The 23,823-nt window shown below is 48.9% G+C and overlaps 1 protein-coding gene and 1 long non-coding RNA gene across 4 annotated transcripts; one reads left to right on the forward strand and one right to left on the reverse strand.

Moving 5' to 3' along the window:
- Nucleotides 1-958: 958 nt before the first annotated feature.
- Nucleotides 959-21,315, reverse strand: DNPEP (aspartyl aminopeptidase). 3 transcript variants are annotated; one of them, XM_020904833.2, is made up of 16 exons: nucleotides 21,161-21,315; nucleotides 10,940-10,987; nucleotides 10,030-10,123; nucleotides 9,855-9,943; nucleotides 9,645-9,758; nucleotides 9,343-9,468; nucleotides 8,993-9,123; nucleotides 8,611-8,686; nucleotides 8,391-8,498; nucleotides 7,315-7,392; nucleotides 6,285-6,368; nucleotides 5,425-5,585; nucleotides 4,993-5,032; nucleotides 4,767-4,868; nucleotides 1,451-1,618; nucleotides 959-1,097 (listed from the first exon to the last, which is right to left on the reverse strand). In XM_020904833.2, exons 1-16 carry the CDS (start codon nucleotides 21,218-21,220, stop codon nucleotides 1,047-1,049), a joined length of 1,530 nt encoding a protein of 509 aa, XP_020760492.2. In that variant the 5' UTR covers nucleotides 21,221-21,315; the 3' UTR covers nucleotides 959-1,046. The 3 variants fall into 3 exon arrangements, with proteins under 3 accessions (XP_020760492.2, XP_020760493.2, XP_070314784.1); XM_020904834.2 differs by lacking the exons at nucleotides 10,940-10,987; nucleotides 21,161-21,315 and adding an exon at nucleotides 10,689-10,770; XM_070458683.1 differs by lacking the exons at nucleotides 10,940-10,987; nucleotides 21,161-21,315 and adding an exon at nucleotides 10,521-10,656.
- An 88-nt stretch (nucleotides 21,316-21,403) lies between these two features.
- LOC139032140 (uncharacterized) lies at nucleotides 21,404-22,419 on the forward strand. Its single transcript, XR_011484665.1, has 2 exons — nucleotides 21,404-21,594; nucleotides 22,112-22,419. It is a non-coding gene; the product is annotated as an uncharacterized lncRNA (long non-coding RNA).
- The last annotated feature ends 1,404 nt before the right edge of the window (nucleotides 22,420-23,823 follow it).

Raw genomic sequence — 23,823 nt, forward strand, 5'->3', positions numbered from 1 at the left:
ACATATTTATAAATGTATAAATTATTTATATTTATATATTACAAATATAATTATATTATATTATATATATTATTATATATATTTATTTTTGCATCAGTAACCAAAAAGTTGGAAAGACACCAGTTAGCACAATTATTTTGATAGAAGAGTTTACAAGCAGACTTGTGGACTTTTCCTATTTTGGTTTTTTTCAGTGATAATAGTTTCTCGGTCATATGTTAACAAACAAGTAACACCTGCTGCTGCTGCTGCTGCTAATTCACTTCAGTCGTGTCCGACTCTGTGCGCCCCCATAGACGACAGCCCACCAGGCTCCCCCGTCCCTGGGATTCTCCAGGCAAGAATATTGGAGTGGGTTGCCATTGCCTTCTCCAGTGCATGAAAGTGAAAAGTGAAAGTGAAGTCGCTCAGTGGTGTCCAACTTGTAGTAGCCTACCAGGCTCCTCCGTCCATGGGATTTTCCAGGCAAGAGTACTGGAGTGGGGTGCCATTGCCTTCTCTGCAAGTAACAGCAGCGGCTGCTAAGTGAAGTGGTTGATGAAGGGCAAAGCTGAAGCCCAGATTCTGTCCCTCTCCTGGCAGTGCCTGGGAGGGGTGGGAAAGGGATGGGTACAAAGGGGAACAGCCTGAGCTGCCCAGGGAGGCTCTAGGGGCATCTAATGCTGAGCACTCAGACCTGAGGGCCAGGCCAGGCTCCCAAACTATTCTGGGAATGGAAGGACTGGGGATCGGAGAAGACGTGACCTTCCCATTGTGAACTCACCCACCTCCGTCCACTTAGGCATGAGCTTAAGAAAAAAGAAAGAGAGACTTGAAATCCAGTCTCCATGAGCTCTCCCAGGATCTGCAGCCTCCTCTACCTGTACCCCAAGTTCCCTGCCTGTTCTGCTTTCAGAGGTTTAAGCCAGGCCCAAACCCCCCACCCCTCCAATCTCCAAATAAGTACAATGGAATGAGCTTGAGTGAAAAATCCACTTTAATAATCCAGCTTCAGCTCAGCTGAGAACTTCCCCTCTCACGTGTGAGAGAAGTCTCTCCAAGAGGTCTCAGTCCACCAGGAGGTTACGGCTCAGAGAAGGGAACAGCTCAAAGAAGCCCTAAAAGAGAAGGCAACATGGGATTTGGGGTTAGTGGAGACCAGGTCGGGGGTGCCCCACCACTCACTGGCTACCAACACGGCCCAGCAAGAGGAAGGCGTAGTTGCTTCACCCACACTTGACCACTGTCAAAGCCTTCTCATCCCCAATCTCCTCTCCAACCCTTTACTATCCTCTGGGGGCTGATGAGGGCCCCTGAGCCTTGAGAAGAAGGGGGACCCTTCCTTTCCTACATGGTAGCTCTAAGCCAGCCAGCCACATGCAAGGGCCGGATGATGCCCCAGGACTGATGCGGGTACCAGATGGGGAGGGAGCCTGGCTCCCACAGTGATGGGGAGGGGGTTCAGAGTCACCTTAAAGAGAGTGAGAGTCTGGAGTACTCCTGTGGTGCAGGCTGTCTCCCGGATGGAGTGCATGGCCAGCTGGGGGCTGCCCAAATCCAGCACCCGCAGACCTAGCCGAGAAGCCAAGATAGGTCCAATGGTGGTGCCGCAAGGCGAGTCATTCCGGACCATGAGATCCTGCAGGGAGGAAGAGCTGTTCATGAGCAACATGTAACACCTGTTTCTTAAGACCCAGGAGGAAGTCACCTTGGAACTGCGGGGCTGAAAGGAGCCTGGTACATCGCCCACTCTGACCTCCCCAAAGAGTGGGTGTGGCCGGTGTAAAATCACCAGTCTGGCACTAAGGCAGGCCCAAAGGACAGGATATTCTGAACTGGTCCCATTCTCTCCATCTGCACTACCACCACCTCAGTTCCAGCTACCTCATACTGCCTTTCACACAATCCATTCCCCACACAGTGGGCAGGGGGACTGGAAATATACATGTACCCTTTATGTCCCCTTGCTTCATAAATGCACCCCCCACCCCACCCACACACAAATAATCAGTCAATAATCTTAGTGGTTTTACAAATATGGCTATGGGCAGTTTTAAACTACTTGATTTGTATTCTGGTAAACAAAAGTAAATATATGATGGTAAATATACCATCATAATACGATGGTGGACATCAAGATTTTCCACATAAAAGAGAATTACAAAACCAAGTAAAGTAAGTAGTAACTGCTCTTTTTTAAAAAATGAGAATCGCAGTATTAACTCACGATTTTTAAAATATGTACATTTTTTCCTAGCTATGTCCTTAGAAATGACCCCAAAGCATTCCTCCCCCCGCCCCCACAATAACAATGAACACTTATGATGCTAGACTAGCCTCTAACATCAATATCCATCAAAAGCCACAAAGTCTGGGGAGAGAAATGAGCAAGATGAGCCTGCAATTTCCTTTTGGGCCAAAAAGCAAGACAACTTCCCAGAGTCATGACAAAGAACACAGGAGTCACATAGAAAGGACTGCCGCTGGTCAAAGTCATGACAATTTGAGCGTGAAATGACACGACTATGTGGACCAGATCTACACTGAACCAACGAAAATCTATGATTCTAAATATATAATGATCATCAAAAAGAGAACCTTTTATTTGTTAGCACTTGAGGCAGCCATTAAAACACTTCACCTTGAAAGCTGGTTATTAAAGGGAACAGTAAGTATTTGTCCTGACTTTCCAGGAGGAACCATACTTCACAATAACCAGATGGCCCTACTGGATGGGAGAAAGTTCTACTTCACAGAAGAATGATAGCTAATAAATGTAAAAGGAATAAAAAAAATGGAGGGGGGGCATTTTTTCAGTAAACACTAATGGACTTATGGATTTAGGCAAGGATTATCAATTGGTGCTAAAACTCAGCACTTGTCTGATTGATGGGAAGCTCATCACCTGTACAGGTTACTGTCCAGTCAAAGGAGGAATACCTTCATGAGGTGGAGAGACCGAGGGCAGCCCTCCCTGTCTGGTGATCAATCTTATTATCACTAAGGGTGAATTACCCAGAGAGTATGTGGATGATGCAACATGAAGGACACACCTGTCATGATGTCTTCTGGCCAAAACGGTTTAACCTGAATCCATCAAGCCTTTAGATATGAATTCGAGATTACAGGAAATACACGGGCTACAGGCTTAAACTCAACGACACCATGAGGAAGCACCCAGGAAAATCCAAAAAGGAAGATGACATCATATAGGATGATGAGCCTGGTTTTTTCAGTAAGTCAATGTTATTTTAAAAAGAACCACAACAACAACAAAAGTAGGTGGGGTAGCTGTGCTAGATAAACAACCAGATATAACACATGGTCCTGAACTGGAAACCAAAGTGGGACACACTGTAAAGAATGTTTTGGGGATAACTGAAAATGATCTGTGTGTGAAATGAGACATAAATTTACTGAAACTAAAATTTTCTGAAATAGAAAGATGGAGAATACTGAGTGAAAAGAGGAAACAAAAGACATATCCAAGATGATTTCATTTTTTAAACAAAACGTGTGTTAAGTATATACATAGAAAAAAATCTGGAAGAGTACATACAAATCTCTTGGGATTAGTGTTTTATTTTCTCATTTCCATTTATATTTTCTAAAGCACACATGCCCTGCTTCTGCTGTAAGACGTTAAAGGGAAATCCCCCAATGTCCTCCTACTGCCTTAGAAGAAGATCCAACACCCTTCCTGCCTAGGAGGCCCAGCAAGGCTGGCTCCTCCCGCTCATACTCAGCCTGGCTCTGCCACCGTGGCTCCGGCTGCTCCTAACGGACCAAGGTCACTCCCGCCCACGGGGGGGGGGGGGGGGGGGGCTTTTGCCTTGGGGCTTCGGCCGGTGGCTCAGACAGTAAATAATGTGCCTGCAGTGCGGGAGACTCGGGTTCAATCCCTGGGTCAGAAAGATCCTTTGAAGAAGGGAATGGTAAGCCACTCCAGTATTCTTGCCTGGAGAATTCCATGGACAGCGGAGCCTGGCGGGCTATAGTCCATGGGGTCACAAAGACTCGGACACAGCTGAGTGACTAATGCTCACCCTCGGGCAGGGATGCTATTTGCTCATAGCAGCCTCATTCTCAATGCTTAGGTCTCAGCTCAAATGTCACCTCCTCAGAGAGGCCTTACTGAGAATGGAACTCAGTTCTACAATGTGAGGTGGGGAAGCTATATGGGCAGAGAGAGCCTGAGGCTGGAGTTCAGGATGCCAGGGTCCTAGTCCTGACTTATCAGGACCTCCCTGCTATGTCTATCACCAGACCTGGGGGATCCAGCCCTTGAAACATATATTATCCTAACAGAGATCTTAATCATTGCATATTTCTTCCTCCCTCCTCCTCTGACTAGATGGGCTGTGGCCAAGGCAAGAATGACAATGAGTTCCAGGTTTCCTGGCCCTGAACTTCCCTTGTGGAAGCCCCCAGGGCATGTAAGAGAGACACCTGTACATGTAGGAGTTCCACCTGTACAGAGGGGAACTGGAGGTGCTGGGAGGGAAGGCGGTAGGACTAACTCTCTACGTGCCATGAGGACACCGCACCTTTAACCCCATTTTCCAGGAGTGGAGACAGTCAAAGGAAATGAGGAGACGAGTCCAGGGTCACAGGACTAGCGTCCCGTCAGGACCAGAACTGTTCCCGGCTCTGTCTACATCCAACCCCACCGCTCCTCACTCGACTAGGACCCTCCTCCTCTAAAGACTGTCTACCAGGCCCCCCTTACTGGGGGACCACCTGCCTGTGCCCCCCACCCCACCTTCCCAGGCAGGGTCCACCCTCACCTGGAGGGGCACCCCGACATTGCTGGCCACCTCTCGGATCAGGGCCTCTGAAACTGCATTTGAGGCGTAGCGTTGCTTGCTGTTCACCTTGATCACAGGGCCCTGGGGAGAGGGAAACCAGGAGTCTAGAGGGAGGCAGAGATGCCTAACAGGCCCACAGGGAAGAGGACGGGGCCTGGAACCAGCCAGGCCTCCGGATACCAGAGGAGAAGCAGGAGCGCCTCACCTTGTGGAATAAGGGCCTGTGGTTCTCCTCATGCTTGTCCCTGAAAGAGACCGAGAAAGGCCAGGGATGGCCAACAGCAGCTGTCGACACACACCACTCGCTCACGGCAGACATCACTAATACAGCATTCTTTCCCACCCAGCCTGCAGGATCTCAGAGTCAAGCTAAACACAGGGCTCCAGGCAGCCTCTTGCAACGAGCAGTGGGGGAAGTAAGTCTGTAGACAGAACCTATTTGGATGGGTTAGGCGATGTGACTTTGACTAAGTCAGGCTACAGAGCAGTCAAAAGGAAGTCCCCACGGAACCTCCTGGCAGAATGGAGGAAGGGGAAGGGAAGAGGCGGAGCCCCAAGGCCAGGGCTGAGCCTGAAGCCAGGTCACGCTCCTGTCTTCGGCTGTGTGAGGCCTGTGTGCCCGGCGCAGGAGACTCACAGGTAGTTGGGGTGCACGGCATGGGCCATGTCTGCACTGATCATGTAGGACTTGGGGATGGCTTCCTCAAAGGCCGTCAGATGCTGGGATGAAGCCGAGATCCGCCGCAGCACCAGCTCCGTCAGCAGTGACTGTGCACCCTGCGCACTCTCCGACCCCACCTGGTGATGAGAGGGGCCTGGCTCTGGGGGTCTGGTCTGGTGGGCTAGAGCTGGAGGCCAGGAAGTGGGGCCCACTGCCCAGACTGGCTCAGGATCCCCACTGAATCAGTGGGTGGGAATGCGGACTGTTATCAGCCACTTCCCCAACCCTATACCACCGAAAAGCTGACGGTGAGCTGGGGCCACTGTCTAATGCTTGGCCATCTCCAGGGCAGAAAGAGAACTGTCCAGTCCACTTCCATTCCTGGCTGGCCTTCCTTCTCCCCTGACCATCTGGGGTTCAGCCCAGGTGCCACATCTCCCTGGTCAATCTTCTTTGGTGCATGTGACAGGAGTCGCTAACTCTGACCTGTGCAGTTACAGGAAGCTGTGCAGTTGTGCAGGCGTCTCAGCCAGCACCCTAACCCAAGCACGCAGGGCGCGGACCCAGCCTGCGCCGGGCGCTGGGGCTGCCAGTGTGAAGGGCAGAGTCCCTGTCCTCCAAGAGCTCACCATGTGGCACCCGGAGACGTGGGAGGCGCCATACACCAGGAGCAGGTGCGAGCTGAGCCGGAGGGGCCACCGAGCGCTGAGGAAGCGCAGGCAGTGTCTGGCTCATCCCTGGAGCCTCCAGAGGAGCCCTGGCCTGTGGCAGCTGCTGGACACCACTGGCTGCAGAAGACTCCCCAGAGGAGACCCTCCCCAGAGCTCCCCACGCACCTCTTCATTGTCGTAGAGGGCGATCATGCGCACGTGGGGATCCGCAGCCAGGGAGGCAGGGGCTGAGCAGGAATCGATCAAGGCCTGTTTGGGGAGGGGGCAAAAGCATCATCCTCCCCACTCCACCTTCCATAACTCAGCCCACCAACACCTGGGAGGCTCACTTGCCCGCCTCCCGCCATCACAGCCGGAGTGAAGCAGGCTCCAGCGGTCACTGGTCTGCATCTCTCAGGGTGCTGCCGGGTGGGAGGACATATGGGGGGCCTTTTTGATGAGCTGGGGGAAAAGCTCCCTCTCCTCCCTCACATGCCTTCCCACACAAAAGGCAGGAGTGTGTGTAAGACGGAGGGGAAGGGCTGAGAATCCTGGCAAGTCAAAAGGACTGCACGGGTCACATAAACTAGTTGGTCTTGGCATCGACACTGAGGTCCAAAGAGGTGACTGTGACTCCATTGAGGTGATGCGACTGGCTGGCTGGCGGCGCAAGTGGCTCTGAGTCCCAGGTCTGGCTCTGACCTCAGTTACAGCCCAAAGCCTGTCTCCTGAGAACAGGACAGGGTGCAAACGGAGTATGGAAATGACAGAGGGAGGAGCAGGGTGAGAGATGAAGAACAGGGGGAAGTGACCAGGGTAGAAAGAAGGTGGGGAATATCAATGCAACCACCCAATGAGATGCCAAGGCTCAAAGGCAGCTGGGTGAGCTTAAGCCAGGGCTTGGAGGGGGAAGGCTAGAGGAGGGGGATGATACTGCTATACAGGATGATAGGGTCTTTCCTTTAAAGCATAGCTTAACTTAAAGGAGAAGCAGGACAAGACTCTGTGAGGCCCTGAACAACTTCTCGGCCTTCTGCCGACCTCATCCCCCGCCCCGGCCCAGCCAGTGCAAAGATGGGGCCCAGAGGAGTGATGCTGAGGCTGCAGCATTTAGGCCTCTCCCCATAGTCCACCCGCATCAGGGGTCTTCTCATGACCCGTAGGACTCCAGGCAGTCCTCCCGCCCCGTGCTCCTGGGAGTGCCCCGGCTCCTCACCTGCAGGGCACAGAAGCAGCTGTGCAGGTTGTCCAGCCGAGGGGCAAAGATGAACTCCTCGTAGGCACCACCCAGGACCTAGAAAGACAGGACGGTCATCCTGATCTTCATCCCCTCCCCGGGACTCAGCCTCTTCTCCCTGCTCCCTAGGGGCTGCGTTTGAACACACCTCCTTGGTTCCTTGCCCAACCTCTCCCAGCCTCTGGCCTAGAGCACTCAGCCCGCTATGCTGAGCTGAGCGGAGAACGGAGAAGGGCCAGGCTGGAGCTGAGGGACAGGAGGGTGCAGGCCTGCGGTTCCTGATCAGTTCCTATGGAGCAGGACAAGGCAGAGACCAAACAAGAAAAGAAGAAAGCCGAGGAACTAAACAGAGGAGACTAGGTGAGAAATAGAAACTTAGCACATGTTCAAACATGGGCGAGCATCCAAAGACATGGCCATCTCCTACAGTCAGCAACTGGGAGAGATGCAAGGACAGGCTCCAGGAAGGCGGGGTGGGGCACATCCAGGCCTCCTGTCCTCGGAGGTTTGGAGCCAGCACAGGTCAAAGTGGACAGGGACCCCAGTAGCGGAAACTCCTCCTGAAATTGTGGAAAGCTTACACCCCCAACCCAGACAGCCCGAGCAGGCAGACCTGGCATGGGAAACCTGCCATTTTTGAGAACCACTGCCCTAGAAGCAGAGTGGGGTGGTGTGTACTGGGAAAACAGTGAAGTGAAAATGAAAGCCGCTCAGTCGTGTCCAACTCTTTGCAACCCCATGGACTATACAGTCCATGGTATTCTCTAGGCCAGAATACTGGAGTGGGTAGCCATTCCCTTCTCCTGGGGATCTTCCCAACCCAGGAATCGAACCCAGGTATCCCGCACTGCAGGCAGATTCTTTACTAGCTGAGCCACAGGGAAGCCCAAGAATACTGACGTGGGTTGCTGATCCCTTCTCCAGCACATTTCCCTGACCCAGGAATTGTACTGGGGTCTCCTGAATTGCAGGCAGATTCTTTACCAACTGAGCTATGAGGGAAAATATGTTGGGGCCAGCTGGGATCCCAGGGTCCCCACCCATGAGTTCCTCACCGCAGGTTGAGTGTCGGCGAGACACAGTTCCATCTCCAAGATGTCCTCAGGGCTCAGCCCCAGATGGGCACAGAGAAGGGACATGAGGACCGAGTGGTGCCGCTCATCCTGCAGGGCAGGGGGGTGCTGAGAGGCCGGTCCACTCCCCGCTCTCTCCCCTTCTCCAGGAACCAGTCTCTTCCCCCCTGCGCACCCCTCCCCACGAGCAGGTGGCTCTTACTGCAGCATTGAGGGGGCCTGGCTCCGGAGTCCCCTTCTCCAGCTCCTCCTGGATGGATGTGGCAAGAATGGGGACCCTGTGGGGAGACACGTGAAGGGGGCATGGGGGGAGGGCTGGAGGGCACAGCCAGGTGGGACACCCTACATCAGGACCGTGCGCTCAGGCATCCCCTGATGGGGAACTGCCCCGGTCCCTCAATTCCCAGCTCCCTCTGCAAAAAGCAAAGCTCTTAGGGCCTCTGGACATCCGCTGGGTCCCTGGGGTAGAACCTGACTGTGGCCGCCGTTAGGGAGTGGTCTCCCAGATCCAAGCAGGGCCCCCCCATCATCCATGCCACACCCTCCCCAGCTCCAGGTCACCACCGCCTTCATCCCCATCTCACAAGTGCATCTCCATGTTGGGCCCAAAGTTCTCATTGACATTTCTCTGCAGATGGATGGCCAGGTGCGGAATGCGAAGAATGGGCCTGTCCACATGCACCAGCCGCTGCTCCAGCCGGCCTGAAGTAGGGCACTGTGGCCAAACAGACAGGGTCAGCCCAAGCCGGGGGGCCCTGCATCCGCAGCTGGTTAAATCCCCCACTTCGCCCAGACTAACCAAGGTGGGCCTCTGACCTGGGCTGCCCCTTCCCCCCTTCCCTGGGGGGCTCTCCAGGTTCCCTGAAGGGAGGTGACAGTCAGCCTTCAGGCAGCTGAAAGCTCAGGGCCTCCCAGATCCAACCCCAGGCCCCACCTTGACAATGACACGTCCAGCCAAGGTCAGGTCACGGTCAAACCAGGTGCTCCAGATGCCACCACCATAGGTCTCCACACCAACCTGCTGGAAGCCCACTTGGCTGCGGCGAGACCGCCGCTTCACCTGAGAGAGACAGCGGGGAACAAGCATTCAGAAAAGGCCAGGCGGCAGGATTTGGCGCTGAGAGGGCGGGTAGTGTGACACAGAAGGGCCCCAAGTGTGGAGGAAGGAGCTGACAAGTCTTCTTCTCTGCACACCCCCTGATGCCTCCCCTCTCCCAGGCAGCCCCATTTCCTTACCCGGAGGCAGGGGCTGTCCGTGTGGGCCCCAATGAGGCTGAAACCATTGCCGGGAACATACTGGCCCCCCACAGCAAATGCGATGATGGTGGAGGAGTTCCTGGTCAGGAAGTACTGGGGTGGGGGTTTAGAGCTGGATTAAGCCAGAGCACAGGACTTCAAGCCCCAGCCCAGGTTCCTACCTCTCCGCCCCCACCCCAACCCCAGTACCTTGCTCTCCGGCTTGATATCCCAGCTCTCGGTCTCCTTGAGTTCATGGAAGCCGGCCTGGAGGAGGCGGCTGCGGCACTCTGCCACCGCTGTAGGGAAAGAGCCCTCTCACGGCTGATGGAAGCCGGGAGGAGGCACACCCGCTCCCTACCCGCCCCCTGCCCTGGTCACTCACCGTGAAAAGGAGAGGGGCTCCGGTTGACGAACTTGAGCAGTTCCCGGGCCGCGGCCTGCACCGCCTCTTTGCGGGCCCTGCCGCTCATGGCCACCTAGGGGACGGGGGACGCTCATATGCATACGAGGTCTAGGACGCCTGACCCATCTCGGCTTCGGGAACCTCCCCAGCCAATCCCCACCGAGTGAGGGACCGCGGGCTCAGATCTCGGCTTCCGCCCCTTTCCCCCCACCAAGAGACGCAAAAGACCGGGCTCCAACCCACCGGGAAGTATCACAACCCTCCCGCTGCGATCCCGGCCCAGCTGGTCCCAGACGGCCCGCCCCCTAATCCGAGTTTCAGTCCGGCCCCACCAAGTCCATCCCCACGTGACTGACCAGCTGGAAATCCCGGTCAGTTCCCAAACTCTGAGCCGGCCCGTACACCACGTCCGCGACCCCACCCCGGAACCAAAGCCCTGTCCCCTAGGGAACACCCCACCTGGGTCTCACCCCTGAACAACCCGGGAAGGTAAAGTCACTTGAGATCAGACTTTCGGTTTCGTTTAGGGTCGAGGGGAGCCCCCCACGTCAGCAAGCGCGCTGCTGAGCTTGGAGCCGAGCGGGCACCTGGCCGGGTCTAAGATCGAAGTTCGTCCGGGACGAACAGAGGCCACCTACCTGCATGGCCGTAGGCGTGGGCCTGCGTCCCGGTGTCCGGCCCCTGCGCACAGCCCACCCCTACTCCCGCCGCTGTAGCCCCGCCCCGGCCCTGCGGCTCGCCCCGCCCCGCCCTCCTCCCCTTCCACGGGGGTGGCGGACGCCCTCTGCCGACCCGGAGGTGCTAGGACACCCTGGAACCGCCTGCCCCGATACTTTCACCCTCACCCCCAAGTTAGGGAGTCCAAGAGAAAACGCCTCCGCCAGCTCACCTGGTCACCTGGGTGTTGTACAAAGTGCTCTCTCTCTCCACAGGCACTCTGGTGATAATAAAAGCAACATGGTTAATGTTCATGATAAGTTTTAGCTTTATAATAAAGCTTAATGCGCTAGGTAGTTTAATCTTCATTGCCCTTTCAACTTTATATCTTTACTGTCCCTGGTCAGGGAACTAGATCTCGAAAGCAGCTGTGAAGAAAAAAAAAAAAGACGTCAAAAGACAAACTCCATATGTTGTATTGGAGGCAATTCCAATATTCCTATGTCAAGAGTAAGTAAGTAGTAATTTTTAAAACCCAGGAACACATTTGGTCATAATGGCCATCATTTTAAAATCTACAATCAGTGCTGCAGAGGGTGTGGAGAAAAGGGAATCCTCTTACGCTGTTGGTGGGAATGTAAATTGGTCTATCCACTAGGGAGAACAGTATGGAGGTTCCTTAGAAAACTAAAAGTAGAGCTAACATATGGTATATGCCCAGCAATCCCACTCCTGGGCATATATCTGGTGAAAATCATATTTCAAAAGGTACATGGGACTTCCCTGGTGCTTCAGTGCTTAACCAGACTCAGCCTTCCAATGCAGCGGATGTGGTTTTGATCCCTGGTGGGAACTAAGATCCCACATGTTGCAAACAACTAAGCCTGTGCCACTACTCAGCAACAAAAAGATTCCACAGGCTGCAACTAAGACCCAGCACAGCCAAATCAGTATTTAAAAGAGAGAGAGAGAGAAAAGATACATGCACCCCAATGTTCACTGCAGCCCTGTTTCCAATAGCTGGGACATGGATGCTACCTAAATGTCCATCGATGGATAAACAAAATGGATAAAGAAGATGTGGTACATATATACAATGGAATATTACCCAGTCATTAAAAAAAACCAATACTATAATACCATTTGCAATGAAAAGGATGGACCCAGAGATTGTCATATTTAGTGAGGTAAGACAGAGAAAGACAAATATATGATATCACTTATATGTGGAATCTAAAAATATGCTACAAATCAACTTACTTACAAAACAGAACTAGAGTCACAAATGTAGAAAGCAATGTTATGGTTCCCAAGGGGGAAGGAGGGGAAGGGGAAGTTTGGAGACTGGGATTGACATGTAAACACTACTGTATATAAAATAGATAACAGGCACCTACTGTGTAGCACAGGGAACTCTATTCAGTACTCTGCAGTGATCTATATGGGAAAAGAATCTTAAAAAGGAGTGTATATATGTATATGTATAACTGATTGACTTTGCTCTACAGCAGAAAGTAACACAACATTGTAAACTGTACTACAATTTTTATTGAAGTATAGTTAATATTTAAAAACAAAACAAAAATCCAGGTGCTTGCTTAGCCATTGATTCTGATCAGGACTCTTGGTGGCCCCTAGGTTCAACACAGGGCCCAATTACCAGGGGTGTTATAAACATTCCAGGGATTACAGGTTGATGGAGCAATCTGCTGTTTATGTACTGGAGTAGGAATGTCCAGGGAGTGAGGAGTAGTTGGAAAGATCCTGCGGCCCTCAATTCAAAGGAATAGATATTATAATGTCGTATTCAGGAATATGGGCTTTCCTGGTAGCTCAGGTGGTAAAGAATCCACCTGCAATGCAGGAGACCATGGTTCAATTCATGGGTCGGGAAGATCCCCTGGAGCAGGGTATGGCAACCCACTCCAGTATTCTTGCCTGGAGAATCCCCATGGACAGAGGAGCCTGGCGGGCTACAGTCCATGGGGTTGCAAAGAGTCAGACCCAACAGAGCGACTAAGCACATTCAGGAATATACACACGAGGTGATGGGTTAAATTCATGGCGTTCCCTCTTCATTCCCTGGAATGCCATTATGTATAAAGATTCACTGCTGAGTGGGACATGAAGAGAACATGCTTGCTCTCTGAGGAGCCAGAGGCTGGCTACTGGTGAAGGAACACATTCAAGGACAGTGACAAGAGCAAAATCAGGGATACAAACAGGGTCAGGGAGGGAGGCTTAGCTCAAAACTCTTTAATGTTCTGATCACAAAAAAGAGTACTGGGTCACAACTGCAAATCAACTATACTTGAATAAAAATAAATAAATGAAACAATTCAAATAAAAAGTAAAATGTATCATGTTTTTTAAAAAAGTACATGTTAATGTGAGCAATTCAAACATCAATAAAATGCAAGACTTAAAAAGTGAAAGTAAATGTTTGAAAAATTGAACATCCAGTCTTAATAAAAACAAAACCAGGGAATTCCCTAGCAGTCCAGTGGTTAGGACTCCACACTTTCACTGCCAAGAGTGCAGTTTCAAGCACAGCCAAAAAAAAAAAAAAAAGGAACCACCAAAAAACCAAACAAAAAACAAAACCAAAATCTTCTTAAGAAACGAGAAGAGAAAGGATCTATCTCTCTATCTATCTCTCTATCTATTGAAAATCTATATATATGTAGCAGAAATCTATAGCAGACTTCAGTGGGAAAATATAGAAGTATCCCTGTTCAAATCAGAAGCTGATTAGCTGTTATCACTGGTAATCAATGTGGGTCTGAAGTCAGAGCCAGTGCCAGAAAACAATTTTATATGTAAAAGCACAATCTGTCCCTATTTGTAGGTTATATAATTATCAAGGCCTTCCCTTGTGACTCAGCTGGTAAAGAATCCGTCTGCAACACGGGAGGATCTTGCTTTGATCCCTGGGTTGGGAAGATCCCCTGGAGAAGGGAATGGCTACCCATTCCAGTGTTCTGGCCTGGAGAATTCCATGGACTATATGGGGTTGCAAAAGTCGGACAGGACTGAGCAACTTCCACTTTCACAATTACCAAGACAATAAACTTAGAACTGTTAGAACTGGAAGAAGGGGTGGCCTGATTTGAAAAATCATCGGCTTTCCTGTACAATAATCAACCAGAAAATATAATCATAGAAAGGTCCTATTTACCAGAACAAGAGAAACTGTTAAATTACTAGGAACGAGCATCTGTGTGACCCAATCTCAAGTAGCCAGGGAAATGCATGTAATAAGTGAAATAGCATTTTTGATTTGTCAGATTAGCAAAAATGAAAAAGACTGGTAATATCAAATGCAGGAGAAAGCCTGGGGTCATGTATGTCTTTCTACCCAATTTTTGTGGTATAAACACTCCCTATGGCTGATTCTAGACTGCCAACATGAACTGAAAGTAGAGTTGAGAAGGAATTTGGAAAAGCAAACCACTGTGTAGATTTCTACCAAATGGATGCAAGTAGACACAAATAACCTCAGGAACATAGATTTGTAGTAAAATAATTAAGAAAGTGATGATTTTTGAGTATTTATAACCTCTGTTTTAATATAATTTATTTGGTTGTAACTTTATACAATTTCATTTTTAATGACTGCTGTGTTTAATAATATGATCACAAAATTCCTAGAAATTTGATGACCACTTCTCATGAGCTGGTCCAAGCCAATTCTAACACACCACTTCACCCATATTTTACACCTCTGTTCTGCAAGGTGTGATTGGTTGACTTGGGAATTTTTCGGAAATTCAGAATCTCAGGGCTTACCCCAGATCTACCGAATCAGAGCTGCATGTTAACAAGACCTCTTGATGATTTGTATTCACATTAAAGTTTGAGACACAATGTTTCAGAGTACCATGTGGCATTAAGAAATAATGTAAGGTCAATCTTTATGTATTATGATAGGAAAAAAGGTGCCAAATATACTGTTGAGGGAGGAAAAGAGCAATTTCCAGAATAATGTTTATAGGACAAGAATATTTTGGTAAAACTCACACAATGAGCTAAATTTCTAGATTTTAAATAAATATGTATGTAAATTCATGGCAATGTGTTTGGAAGGACAGTGGCCATCTCTGGATAAGGAAATGGCAATGGCTGTGAAGTGAAGAGTCAAGAAGGGACCTCATCTATCCAAAAAATGTCTCTGGGAATCATTCTTGCCTTCAGCCTCCTCAAGAAAATCTTCTCCACCAGCCTTTATCTGGTGTTTACAATGCTACCATTTATTATTTATCTTTTTGGTTGAACAACTGTTAAAGTGCAAGTGCCTGTGTGTTAACACAGCAATCTATTACACATTTCAGTGTGAGTTGATTTGAAATGTGTGTCCTTTCTGAGCAGTTTATGAGAGACGGTTCCTAAGTCGTAATTTGTCACATAATGCATTTGGGATAGAAAAGACCAAAGCAATGCTGTAGGGAGGAGAAGGCATTCAGCGCGCGCGCGCGCGTGTGTGTGTGTGTGTGTGTGTGTGTGTGTGTGTCCCACCCTATCTGCTAAAATGGATGCAGTGAGAAGCTAAATCAGAAGATCTTGATTTCCTGATGCTAAGACAGCTCTGGGTATCTCATAGCTGGTAGATATCTTGGTTGTTTAAGTAAATAATTCACTTCTAGGTCTTGCATAACACGGTACAATTTGTTCTCTCATGTTGTTGTTGGACGGGCACTTAAGTTTCCAACACGTGTTTTCTGCTCAAGTCCTGTTTTCTGAGCAAGACTCAGCTGTGTAAGAACTACAAATCCCAGACTGTCTGGAGGAGAGTTGCTCAGGCAAGATTATAATTTTCAACCAAGGTTGCAGGAGGGAGGTTTGAAAAAGCATTTTATTTAGTTAAAAAGAATGAAGTGCCTGTACAGGTACAATTTCCAAGATAAATTATTAAGTGAAAAAAAAAGTGGTGCAGAATAGCAGTTATGGTATGCTGTCATGCATGTGTATAAATATATGACTACATATCCTTATGTGTTTAATACATGTCAAGAAACACAAAAAATGGTAACTGACTCTGGGAAGGAGAAAAGTGATAGCTGAGAGTTGAGGGTAGAGGGACACTTCCTTTATCCTATAAAAAGGATTCCTATAAATCCTTTTGCACTTTTTGAATTTTTTTCTATGTGTGTACATAGTAAAGCTTTTAAAAAGTAAATAAGAAAAAGTGTTTTAAAAAACTAAAGCTGAAACTAAGAAGTAACAGGTGGCAAAATAATCTTTGAATACTTTCTGTGGCTAAATTTTTGTTGTCTTCTGCACCGTGATTGAGTAGGTAAGCATTTGTTGGTTGGGGTTTAACCCTACACCTTTCAGTTTAAAAAAGCCCCACTTGGGGCTTCCCTGGTGATCCAGTGGCCAAGACTCTGCACTCTCAATGCAAGGGGCCTGGATTCGATCCCTGATCAGGGAACTAGATCTCACATGTCACAATTAAGAGTTCCCAGGTCCCAACTAAAGATCCTGCATGCCACAACAGAGATTGAAGGTTCCACACGGTGCAACTAAGACCTGGCACAGTGTAATAAATAAATAAATATTTTTAAAAATAAAAAAGCCCCCCCAAAGCTGTATTACCCTCTGATATGGAAATGGTTGTCTTTTGATACTGATATTTTAAACAAAAAATAAATTGGGAATGAGACAGGAAAACCTTCAGAAAAATGTACTCAACTCAGTCAATTCCTCACCTGCACAGGAGCTAAAAGCTATTGATCCTACCTCTTCCCTTTTCCTCACTCCCCTCCTCTTCACTCCCCTCCAACTCAGCACAACTCATCTGCTCCATCATTGTAATCACTCCCTTGCACACGCCTCCAGTCCTTGGCTCACTCTAGGTTTGCTTACTTGCCTGGTGAAAACTCTGACTCAGCCAGTTCCCCATGCCTCATGTCTGTACCTGGCACATAGTAGATGAATAATGAATATTTATTAGGTGAATTAATTTTTTTTTTCTCTGCACTATGTGGCTTGTGGGATCTTAGTTCCCTGACCAGGGATTGAACCCCGGTGCCAGGAGTGAAAGTGTGGAGTCTTAACCACTGGATACTGATGACAGTGTGCATGCTCAGTCGTGTCTGACTCTCTTCAACCCCATGGGCTGTAGCCTGCCAGGCTCCTCTGTCTGTGGAATTCTCCAGGCAAGAATACTGGTGTGGTTTGCCATGCCCTTCTCCAGGGGATCGTCCTGACCTGGGGATCTAACCCAGGCCTCCTGCATTTAGGGCAGATTCTTTACTGTCTTAGCCACCAGGGCCTCTATCCTGTTATATAGCAACTCAATCCTTAACATTTATCTTCAGGATTGAAATGGAGGTACACAAATTCAGATGTAAACTGCTTTTTCAGCGTGGTGTCATTCAGAATAGTGAACAACTGAAATAACTTAAGTGTCCAACTACAAATGACTGGCAAAATTATTATATAGCCATGTGAGAAAATATTCCTCAGTCTTTTAATTATTGTTGTTGTTTAGTCACTCAGTTGTGTCCAACACTTTTGCAACCACATGAACTATAATCCGCCAGGCTCCTCTGTCCTTGGGATTTCCCAGGCAAAGACACTGGAGTGGGTAGCCATTCCCTTCTCCAGGGAATCTTCCTGACCCAGGGATCAAACCCTTGTCTCTTGCGTCTCCTGCAATGGCTGGTGGATTCTTTACTAACTGCACCACCTGGAAAGCCCCTTAACCACTGGACTGTTGGGGAATAACATTTTTGTTATTTGCGAGAGGTGCCTCTCACCCCACCACAAGGAGAAGTCCTTGGGCCACAGCTAGAGTAAGCCTTTGCACCCCAATGAAGCACCCACAGCCTGCAACTAAGACCCAGCGCAGTCAAAAAGTACTAACAAGAAATGGTCCTCATAGAATAATCCCCAGCAATAAAAAGGAACAAACTACTGCTAACCACAGCAACTTGGATGGATCTCACAGGCAATACTAAGCAAAGAAAATGACAAAACTATAGACTCGGAGAACAGAGGAGTGGTTGCCAAGGGCCAGGGAAGGTGGAGAAAGGGATGGGCGTGACTCTCACAGAGCACCACAAGGAACAGCTTGATGGTGGTGGAATGGTTCCACACCTTGATTATGACGGTGGCTGCAAGATTACACATGTGATAAAGTTAGAGAGATACCTGTTAAAACACAGGACACCCAGTGAAGTTTGAATTCCAGATAAACAGAGGATAACTTCTTAATCTAAGTGCGTCCCAAAGAGTGCATGGGCTCCCCTGGTGGCTCAGATAGTAAAGAATCTGCCTGCAATTCAGGAGAGCTGGGTTCATCCCTGGGTTGGGCAGATCCCCTGGGGGAGGGCATGGCAACCCACTCTAGTATTCTTGCCTGGAGAATTCTATGGACAGAGGAGCCTGGTGGGCTACAGTCCATTGGGTCACAAAGAGTCGGACACAATCAAGCAACTGACACTTGCATTTTCATATTTTCACCAAAACCAAATTTTTAACTGAGTGTCCTGTATTTGTATTTGCTATATCTGGTAATCCTAGATAACATGGCATAGAAATATACACACACACTTCACCAACGTCACTGGCCCAGCTGTGGTGTTGTACTGCAGTTGTGTAACATGGAACCACTGGGGGATATCTGGTGAAGGGTACATGGGGCCTCTCTGACTATTTCTGTGAATGTATAATTATTTCAAGATAAAAAGTTTTTTTCATGACCCTCCAAAGAAATCCAACTGTTTCTGTTGGTGATTAAAACAAAGAGATATAGGGAAGTGCTGCTTATTAACCTTGGGAGATTTATGGGGCACTGTAAAACCAGAACTTCACAAAGGTCTTAAGGTGTTTCCCTCTCAAATATCAGTGATCTTGTGTAGTTATTGACAGTATAACAGTGGTTATGTGTGAGGGCTCAGGATCAGACACCCCTAGGTTCAAGTTCTGGCTCCTGGTCGACTGGCCATTTGCAGGGCTGTGCTGGAGGCAGCTCACGCTCCCACCCCTTCCAACTCCACATTCAATGACAGCAGGCTGATGGCTTGAGACTGGCCTAGGAGTATCCACACTACAGTGATTGGCACATCCTACAAATCAGGGCTTTGTTTTTTCCTCCAGAAAGCAAGCTGTTAAACATTTACCATCATACCAACATCAACAGATGTTGAACCTCAATTTCCTCATCTGTAAAATGGGGGAAAGTGAAAGTGAAAGTCACTCAGTCGTGTCCAACTCTTTGCGACCCCGTGAACTATAGCCTACCAGGCTCCTCCATCCATGGGATTTTACAGGCAAGAATACTGGAGTGGGTTGCCATTTCCTTACCCTACTATATGGAAAGTAGGTAATAATAAGGACCTAGTGTACAGCACAGGGAGCTATATTCAATATCTTGTAATAACCTATAATGGAAAAGAATCCGAAAAGGAATATATATATTCCTTTTATATGCCTGCCTGCCAATGCAGGAGACATAAGAGATGCGGGTTCGATCCCCAGGTTGGGAAGATTCCCAGAGGAGGGCATGGTGGCCCACTCCAGTATTCTTGCCTGGAGAATCCCATGGACAGAGGAGCCTGGTGGGCTATAGTCCATAGGGAATTCAGTCCATGGAATATATACAGTCCATATATTATATATACTATATATATATAACTGAATCATTTTGCTATACTCCTGAAACTAACACAGCATTGTAAATTAATTATATTTCAATAGAAAAAAGATTAAGAAAAAGTTGCATGCATGCTAAGTCACTTCAGTTGTGCCCAACTCTTTGTGACCCTATGGACTGTAGCCCACCAGGCTCCTCTGTCCATGGGATTCTCCAGGCAAGAATACTGGAGTGGGCCGCCATGCCCTCCTCTGGGAATCTTCCCAACCTGGGGATCGAACCCGCATCTCTTATGTCTCATGCATTGGCAGGCAGGTTCTTTAACACTAGGACCAACTAGGAATCCCCAGAAAAAGTTAGCTGTTATTATTTCCTCAGTCTTATCTCTCATATTAAACTGTGAGCAACTTGAGAGCAGGTTTATGCCTTACTCACCTTGATATCTTTAGTGACTGGCACAGGGCCTGAAACACAGTAAGTGTTAAACAAATGTTTGGAAAATTAATGAACAAACCACAAATAGTAGTGACTTGAGGTGCTATACCTCCAGAAAATGTACATTTTACCAGAGGCCTTTAATCTTGGAGGTTTCAGGCCCTGTGGCAGGCTGCCAGGGAGTTCTGGGAAGCGCTCACACCCCCCAAGACTACTGTCTGCCCTTGGAGACCTGGCCCTGACCTCCTAATGTCCCACCCTGCCCCCCACTGCCCCAGCTGATGCCCCCAGGTGGCGGGGACAGGCCCTTAGCTCCCCTTCTTCTAGGAGCCAAGATGGAGTGAGCATTGCTGGCTCTGAGCCTCTCTGACTAGAGGTCATTTAATCCTTGCTGGATTTGTCCTGTTTATTTTAGTGAACAGGGCTGTTTACTTTCAGTTCGTATTTCTAGGGGTGCTGCTCATTTTGCTTCCCTATTATTTACTCTTATGCAAGCACTTGGGTTTGAGTAAATATGTCTATAAAGTCCCAGGGACTGGCTTATTCTGTGTCTGGTATTTTAATGGCCTTTAAACAGTGTCTGCTCAGGTAAGCATTTTATAGATGAGTCGAAAAGATACAGAATTCTGTTCTCAGTGGCTGCTGATTCCTTCCAAGTGACGGCTGGCCGCCAGTAGCCTCTGAATCATGGCTTTTCATCAGTAATACAATATCAAAAGCCGACACCCATTCTGGACAGAGAAACTAGCCAACCCTGGTCAGTCAGATATGGGACTCGGGGACTCTGGTAGCTATTTCCACCTAAGGACAGTGCTTAAGGTAAGAATTACTGAGAGTGTTTTTTAAAATGCAGATCCATGAGCCCTACCCTTGAAAATTCTGCTTTGGAAGATTTACACGAAGGCCCAGTGATATGCATTTTTAACCATGCTACAAATAATTCTATCTTTAGACGATTCTGAGAAACACTAGATTCTCCAAGCCAAGAGTGTCAAGGGCAGCCCTCGACTGCAGTGCCATGCTCAGGGATGACATGGGAGAAGCCAGGGAACCAGATCGGGATGTATGGAGTTATTTCCATTTTTTTTTTGGCCATGCTATGAGGCTTTTGGGACCTTAGTTTCCCAACCAGGGATTGAACCCACACCCTCAGCAGTGAAAGCGCTGAGCCTAACCACTGGACTGGAGTGATTTTCATCATCACTTAGCACACTGCTGTGCCCAGGTTAGCCAAGAGGACAGTGATTATGTTCTGGTAAGCCACTTGCTCAAGGTCTAGCGTGTCAGCAACTTGAGGGTCCCTGTCCGAAGTCCTGGTCATCTTTTTATCCCCCGGGGCAGTGCATGGCTCACAGCTTGGCACTCTGCACTGGCTGGGGCGCTCCCACCAACAGAGCCCTAGAACACAGGCCTGGTTACCTCAGGGTGGCCTGGGAGCCAGTTGCTGGGAATGGACGTGGCAGAGAGGCTGAGTGCCATGGTCACCTGCTGCCTCCTCTGGAGCTGAAGCTAGGTCTGTCGGAGGTTGAATGGACACCACCAGCTCCTTCTCCTGCCTTGGCTCCTCTGCTCCGACCTGCAGGGTCCTCAGTCCATCCCACAGGGCCCATTATGACATCATCAATGCAATCTGAAATAGGAAGGGCCTCATAGCACCCGGGCTTCAGGGGGTAGCCTACTGTGGTCCAGGGTCTAAAGGATAACCCTTGACCTGGGGGAGGCTGTCCTGTATTCCAGGGGGCTCCATAGGTTTTTCTGTATCCACCCCCCCTACCTGCAGAATGTGAGCTCCAGGAGGGCACAGTCCACATCCACTTTGTTCAGGCTGAGTCCTTAGTATCTGCTGACACATAGTAAGCACTCAAAGATTTTTCTGGGTACAAGACTATATAAATGAGAGGTTTGGCTGGCTTCAGCCTTCCACTCATTTATTCACTCGACAAGCATGTTCTGTGGCATCTGTTGGAGGTCAGGCTCTTGTCCATCTGAATAAAACTCCTTTCCTGCCCAGACGAGCTCCCAGCCCGCTGGGAGGATACTGGAGACACATCCTTTGTGTAATGTTCCCTGACAAGGGCTCTATCTGAGATCTAAGGGAGATGGGGTTGTAGGGAGGAGCACACACAGTGGCAACGACAGGTCCTGAAGACAGAAAAATGGTATGTGGTCTGGCAGGATTTCCCCTGCCTGAGTCTGAGAGCCCCATCTGCCCCAGACCCCCGTCTGTGTTGACAACCAGGCTGCTTGTTTCTGCTAATATTGCAGCAGGGTGCATCTATAGAGGCAATCTATAATACACCATTTACAGCCATAACGAAACCACAAAAATCAATTCCCAGCGCTCACTCCCATCAACAAACATGCTTGCAGGGCTTCGCGAATGTGGTGCACAGCTTTAAGGAGCCATGGGAGATACAGGGATGAAAAAGTGAGGATCCTGACCCAGGAGGCTTCGAATCTCTCTGGGGAGACAGGACACATGGAAATGAGGTGATGAACCACACCAAGTGAAAGAATGTATGCCGAGACGTGGATGAAGGTTCTAGAACTGCAACACAGTAGCCACTAGCCACCTGAGCACCTTGAAATGTGGCCAGTTCGAATTGAGAGGTGCTATACATATAAATAATGTATACATTGGATTATGACAAAATATATATCTCAATTTTTGAACACTGCTTACATGTTTGAAATAATGTTTTGGACGTATGTGCATGCTTAGTTGTGTCCGACTCTTTGTGACCCCATGGACTGCAGCCCTCCAGGCTCCTCTGTCTATGGAATTTTCCAGGCAAGAATAATGGGGTAGGTTGCCATTTTCTCCTCCAGGGGATCTTCCTGACCCAGGGATCCAACCCACATTTCCTTCATTGGCAGGTAGGTTCTTTACCACTCACCATCTGGGAAGCCCAATGTTTTGGATACGTTGGGTTAAATCTATTATCAAAATTAATCTCATTGGTTTCTTTTACCATCTTAAGATGTGGTTACTAGAACATTTGAAATGACACATGTGGCTCCCATTAAATTTCTGTGGACGGCACTGGTCTAGGAGTTGAGGGGACCCAGCGAGGGACCAGTGCCCTGTGCAACTAGATTTGAGAAGAATTCTGAGGAAATGCAACAACACGGAGCAAGCAACAGGACACTGAGGATGGGTGTGGGAAGACATTTGAGAAGTCTGATCATGAAGGAGGGAGGATGGCAGCTCAAGGAGGCAACAAAGGTCCATGAACAATGCACACATCACGGACCCCTCTCTTCCTTCCGTCCCTGACATCTTCCAAAAACATGGTGGTTCCTCCAGCCACCCTCCAATGCAGTGACTCCAGAAGGCTCCTTTCTCTCCATCCTGGACAATGGGGAGCTGGCCTGTGAACTGGGTTTAGATGCTGAGTATTGGCTGACTCCCAGCCCTGGGGAAAAGGGCAGTGGTGGGGGGAAGGTAAGGGAGCTTGGGTATCCCCATGCTGGTGATCCTGGGAATGCGGTCAGTGTTTGCTATGGGAAGCAGTGTGGCCTGGGAGGAGGAAGTCAGCCCTCAAATCTGGCCAGACAAAACTTCCAGTGTGGACCCATTTCATCAGAGGAAATCAGGCAGCCTGGATCTGATGTTCCTGTGTCTGCCCTCCCACTCAGCCACACAGAGAAGCTATAAACACTCAAATGCAAGGATTAACTCTGCGTGTGGTGTCTGGGACATTGTGAACAACTCTTGGTGGCTGTGTTTCTGTCTCTGTTAAGATTGATCTTTTTAACCCCCAGCACCTAGGATGTGGGGCTTGCTACACAGCCAGTGTTCAATAAATATTGATGGATGGAGGAAGGAAGGAAGAAAACAAGGTAGGGAGTGGGGAGAGGGTGAGGGAGGAAGGAAAGATAAAACACGCATCTGACACAGCACAGAAGTAGATAGTTGGAAGGGGTACACTTGTTCTCCCTTAGAGTTTTGGATGTGGGCAGCATGAGGGGTCTCACGGGCCAGATCCCAGGTGTCCAGGTCAGAGAGGAACAGGTGCTCTCCACCACCCTACCAGGCACAGGGCCTTGGGCCTCCAAGCTTTGAGAGACAGTGTCTGTCC

Source organism: Odocoileus virginianus, chromosome 30 (genome assembly GCF_023699985.2).
Source record: "Odocoileus virginianus isolate 20LAN1187 ecotype Illinois chromosome 30, Ovbor_1.2, whole genome shotgun sequence".
Lineage (NCBI taxonomy): Eukaryota > Metazoa > Chordata > Mammalia > Artiodactyla > Cervidae > Odocoileus > Odocoileus virginianus.

Bases quoted from the DNA above. Each gene is read 5' to 3' on its own strand.
- DNPEP (XM_020904833.2), bottom strand. From the start codon at position 21,220: ATGGCACTCAGCCTCTCTGCCACGTCCATTCCCAGCAACTGGCTCCCA. The intron at 10,124-10,939 runs GTGAGCTGGCGG...CCCGTCCCCTAG, and splicing joins TACAACACCCAGGTGACCAG to GTGGCCATGAGCGGCAGGGC. The intron at 9,469-9,644 runs GTAAGGAAATGG...TGTCTCTCTCAG, and splicing joins CGGACAGCCCCTGCCTCCGG to GTGAAGCGGCGGTCTCGCCG.